General features: G+C 40.2%; 1 protein-coding gene across 1 annotated transcript; it reads right to left on the bottom strand.

Annotated features, from left to right (window-relative positions):
- Positions 1 to 3,577: 3,577 nt before the first annotated feature.
- On the bottom strand, positions 3,578 to 4,195 carry LOC113236254. Its single transcript, XM_026472260.1, has one exon. It carries the CDS (start codon positions 4,193 to 4,195, stop codon positions 3,578 to 3,580), a length of 618 nt encoding a protein of 205 aa, XP_026328045.1.
- Between the last annotated feature and the right edge of the window lie 1,011 nt (positions 4,196 to 5,206).

Consider the following 5,206-nt stretch of genomic DNA (forward strand, 5'->3'; position numbering starts at 1 on the left):
AGAATTAAAATTAAAAATAATAAGTAATAATACCAAAAAGTCACCTACCAGGTGGGAACTTCAGGTTCTGGGATCTGACGATTTATATCTGTGCTGCAGCTGCGTCAAATATTCATGTGACCATCTACGCCAAAAATCCTGGACCATACGTTGAGTAAGATGCCACCATTTGAGATTGCTAATGTTGGCATGTTCATAATGAATGTCGGGTACGAGCACTAATGGCTTCCCTACTAGGAAATGTCCGAGTGTTAAAGGATTTGGATCGCCTGGATTATTCGATAACTGAGAAATAGGCCTTGAATTTAAGCACGCCTCAATTTGTGACAAGGTTGTTGTCATTCCTTCAAATGTGAGGGTGCTATTGCCTATGACCCGCTTGATATGGTGCTTAGTTGACTTCACGCCCGCTTCCCACAATCCTCCAAAGTTTGGAGAATGGGGAGGGATGAAGTGCCAATTAGTGCCATTTGAAGACATCCAACGCGATTTCAGCCACAACACTAGATCTTTCCGTATCCAACAGTTTCTTTAATTCCCTAGCGCCTCCCACAAAGGTAGTGCCATTATCACTCCACAAATCTGCAACATGACCCCTTCGTGCAACAAACCTTTTAAACGCAGCTAAAAAGCTTTGTCCAGTCATATCACTGACCATTTCGAGGTGTATGGCATTTCTGGCCATACACACAAACAGGCAGTTGTGGAGGCCCTTTGTGCAGTGACAACCGCGACTCTTTGAAAGGCGCACGCTGATTGGGCCAGCATAGTCTACGCCACATCCGGATGGAAAGGTCTATGTGCGGTCATCCTTGATATGGGCAACTGTCCCATCATTTGTTGGCTCGTTTGAGCATAGTGGCGGACGCAAGTCACACATTTGTGCACAAACCGACGAACGAGACTCTTTGCACCAATAATCCAATACCGGCTTCTCAAATAGTTAAGCATTAATTGAGGCCCTCCATGCAACGTAGTCTTATGTGCTTCGTCAATCACTAATTGTGTCAACGGCGACTAGTGAGGGAGAATAAACGGGTGTTTGATGTCTTCATTGACCTGAGCACCTTGTAACCTTCCACCAACTCAGAGGATTTGATTTGCGTCTAAGAATGGATTCAGAGAAGTAAGTTTACATTTGTTATAATTATTAATACAAAGATCGAACACTCAGAAAAAGCACTCAGAAAAAATTCCTTCGATCCGGTCGGATTCGAACCGACATCTTCTTGCATACCGTGGCAGACGCTATACCAACTAAGCCACGGAACGAACCAACGGACCTCACGAATTTTTCTATGTGCTTGCGTCGTGTCTTTGTACTTGGTCTTTCAACGACTTTTTAGTCGTAGCGCCATCTATGAGAAATCTTTGACAGATTTATCACCCAGTTAGTACCTTTACAGCTACCAGTCCTGGCAAAAAATTTTTTCGGATCGAAGGAATTTTTTCTGAGTGCTTTTTCTGAGTGTTCGATCTTTGTATTAATAATTATAACAAACTAGTGGAGTAATTTCACAAAAAATAATTGAATATCAATTCAATAAAAATTTAATTAATACATTGAATAGCGACATCTCTCGCCAGGACTGGTACCTGTAAAGGTACTAACTGGGTGATAAATCTGTCAAAGATTTCTCATAGATGGCGCTACGACTAAAAAGTCGTTGAAAGACCAAGTACAAAGACACGACGCAAGCACATAGAAAAATTCGTGAGGTCCGTTGGTTCGTTCCGTGGCTTAGTTGGTATAGCGTCTGCCACGGTATGCAAGAAGACGTCGGTTCGAATCCGACCGGATCGAAGGAATTTTTTCTGAGTGCTTTTTCTGAGTGTTCGATCTTTGTATTAATAATTATAACAAACTAGTGGAGTAATTTCACAAAAAATAATTGAATATCAATTCAATAAAAATTTAATTAAGTTTACATTTCTTATTTAATTTTCTACAATTCTGCAAATTATCAATGTCTTCATAGAAACTCTGTTTTTGGTACATTTTTATACAGTTAAGCAAAGCATCGTTGATTTCTTTTGCTGTTAACTGTGCACTAATATTTTCAGTTTTGTCTTTTTCAGATTTTTTCCACCGCAGGACCCTTCGGCAGAACGACAGCACTCTGGTAAGTTTCTTTAAGGTCGAAAATCGAGACAATAGCTCATCGTTTTCTTCGTTGCTTGTAGTTACATGAATCATAATTTTAGGTTTTCTCTCTTCCAGGTTTGTATCCTTCAACTCGCTTTTTTGGTAATTAATTTCTTCCAGATGCAACCAATCGGGACACTGATTCCAGAGCAAATTCTCAACACATTCTGACGGTTGTGTTCCTTAGAGGCAACGTGAGACCATTGATCTCTATCGGTAATGGTGAGGATCTCCGATACCCTGTTTGCGATGAAGGTCTTCCACCGGCTAGGATGACTACTTAGCCAGGCTAGTACAATTGATGAGTCGTTCCATGCATGTAAATTCCCTTTAGGTACTTAAGGAGTATCTGCCACTGCATTTAAAAGCTTGGATAGTAATACCGCGCCACACAGCTCTAGGCTAGGGATGGACACTCTGGTTTTGGAGGTGATCAAATGCACATGAACTCTTCCTTGTTCATCAATTATGCGCGCGTAGACGACTGCTGCATACGCCACATTGGACGCGTCTGAAAACCCGTGCAATTCAAATACTTTGTCGTCTTTTTTGGAGTGGATCTATTGAGGTACTCGAAACTCCGAGAGCGCTTTCAAATTGTTTCGAAATTTCGTCCAGTTTTTAAGAATTGAATCCGGAAGTACACTATCCCAATCGACGCTGGATAGCCACACCTGTTGAATAAAAACTTTGGCTGTGGTGATAGCCGGTGCTATCCACCCCAAAGGATCGTAGAGACGAGCAATATCAGAGATCATCTTTCGCTTTGTTACAGGAGCTTGCAAAGGAGGCAGATCGACCGTAAAACGAAATTCGTCAGCTTCTCTATTCCATTTCAGACCGAGAATCTTTATAACGTCGTCGGTCTTCAGTTCCAAATTTTGGTTTACATCATCTGCCTCCTTTTTGATTACCTTCAGTAAGTCCTTGCTATTACTTGACCACTTTTGAAGTGGAAATCCTCCACGATTCAACAAAGTAGTAATTTGCTCGTAAATTTCTAATCGTTCACCTATGGAATGACAGCCGGTCATCAAGTCATCCATATAAAATTCATTAAGGACTCTAGAGACCGCTAATGGGAATTCAGAACCGTCGTCGTTGACTAGCTGCTGGAGACACCAAACAGCAAGGAATGGGGCTCAGGAAGTACCAATAGTTACTCGCAAAAAACGAAGATGTTGTAATGCAACATCTGGATTTTCACGCCAAAATATACGTTGAAAATTTACATCTTCATCAGCCACCTTTATCTGCCGATACATTTTAACAATGTCGGCTACAAGAGCGATCGGGTAGCACCGCCATCGCATTATCAAATGTCGCAATTCTGGTTGGAGAGTAGGACCCGCCATTAATTCACTATTCAATGATATTCCATTAGAATCGGTGCATGACACGTCAACCACCATGCAATCCTTTGTAGTAGACTTATCTTGACGAAGCGTGGTGTGGTAGATATACTACTCCTTTTTTGACCACTTCACTTAGTTTTACCACTTCTGCATTGCCCGAACTGAGGTACTCCTCTAAGACCTTGGAATACTCAGTCTTGAGATTGGGTGTTCTCAACAAACGTCTTTCTGACATGAGAAAACGCTTGTGCGCGATATTCTTTAGATTACCGTGTAGACAAAGTGAATTTTCCGTTTTGAAGGGTAGTTTGACGATGTACCTACCAGACTCATCGCGTCTGGTAGTTTTAATAAAAAGTTCCTCACACCTTTTCTCTTCTAGAGTTAAGTGTTTAGTCCTATCAAAGGATGGTTCAGACTCTAGCTCCCAAAACTTTTTGAGAAGCTCGTTCTCATTTGATTGAGCTAAATGTCGGTTTACTACATTGAGACACGATTCGCCACGGTTGATTTCGCTTTTATTTTCGCTGAGTATTTTACCAGATAAGATCCAACCGAGTCTTGTGTGTTGTGCAACGACAGAGCCGGAAGAACCTCTGATCAAACCTTCCAACAAGATCTGGCTATATACCTCAGCACCTAAAATAATATCTATTCTGTTTGGTGTGTCAAATGATGGATCAGCTAATTCCATGGACGGGAGTGCTTGTAAAGCTTGAACAAAAACCTTACTAATTGGTAGAAAAGTTATCAGTTTACTTAAAACATGAGCCTTAACCGTAATAGAAAAGCTTTTAAAAAAGACGGGACTGAATTTTTATAACTACCAACGACTTTGAAGCTAAAGTCGATTTTCCTTTGCAAATTTTTAAATTTACAATTATTAAAACTGCAAGTTATGATTGTAATCGCAACATGAGCACAATTGGTCTTTTCAATTTTTTGAACCCTTGCATCCAGATATTCCAACGATCTAAACCTACCTTGTAAAAATTCTCCACATTGATTAAAATTAGGTAAATCACTGTTGGAATCACTAATTTTCTGCTCCCATTGTTTACGGGATTCTGGTTCTAATTTTTGACTAATATCGTTTACCCCGATACTTTTTAATGCATGTAGGCATTCCTTGGCAGTGTCCAACAATTGTTTGATAGCACTAGCTGACTCAGATACCAGGACCTTTCGAGAAGTCAACTTTTTCAAAATATTGTTAGCTAAATACCTTTTGTTATTGTAACGACTCTCCAACTGTGCAAAACAAACCTTATAATTGTCAGAAGTAACCGATATGTGTCGAAGTAATTGTTCTGCCTCACCAATTACACAACTTTTCAGGTAATGTAATTTCTGAACATCATCTACATTGGGATTGTTATGAATAAGGGAGGTAAACAAGTCATGAAAACGGATCCATTCTGAATATTTGCCTGAAAATTTCGGCACTGAGATCTTAGGCAGCTTTACTGCAGTTTGTTCACCACCCTTCTTCTCATCCCCTTTGACTGGATTGAGCCTAGGGTTCAGGTTTAACAATGTGTCTTTTAATAGCGATTTGTACTCGATATATATCTCTTCGGTTTGATCGTAAACATCAGATATGTAACAACTAGTTTTTTCGAGTTCTTCTCGCCTTATCTCGTATACAATTTTTCGATGATTACTAATGAATTCATTCCACTGCCGTTCTAAAGTTTCCAAACGA

The sequence above is a fragment of the Hyposmocoma kahamanoa genome, unplaced genomic scaffold (genome assembly GCF_003589595.1).
Source record: "Hyposmocoma kahamanoa isolate Upper Pololo Valley unplaced genomic scaffold, ASM358959v1 90536, whole genome shotgun sequence".
NCBI lineage: Eukaryota > Metazoa > Arthropoda > Insecta > Lepidoptera > Cosmopterigidae > Hyposmocoma > Hyposmocoma kahamanoa.

What these genes read in the sequence shown, in the direction of transcription:
- LOC113236254 (XM_026472260.1), bottom strand. Translation starts at nt 4,195, where the DNA reads ATGGAATTAGCTGATCCATCATTTGACACACCAAACAGAATAGATATT.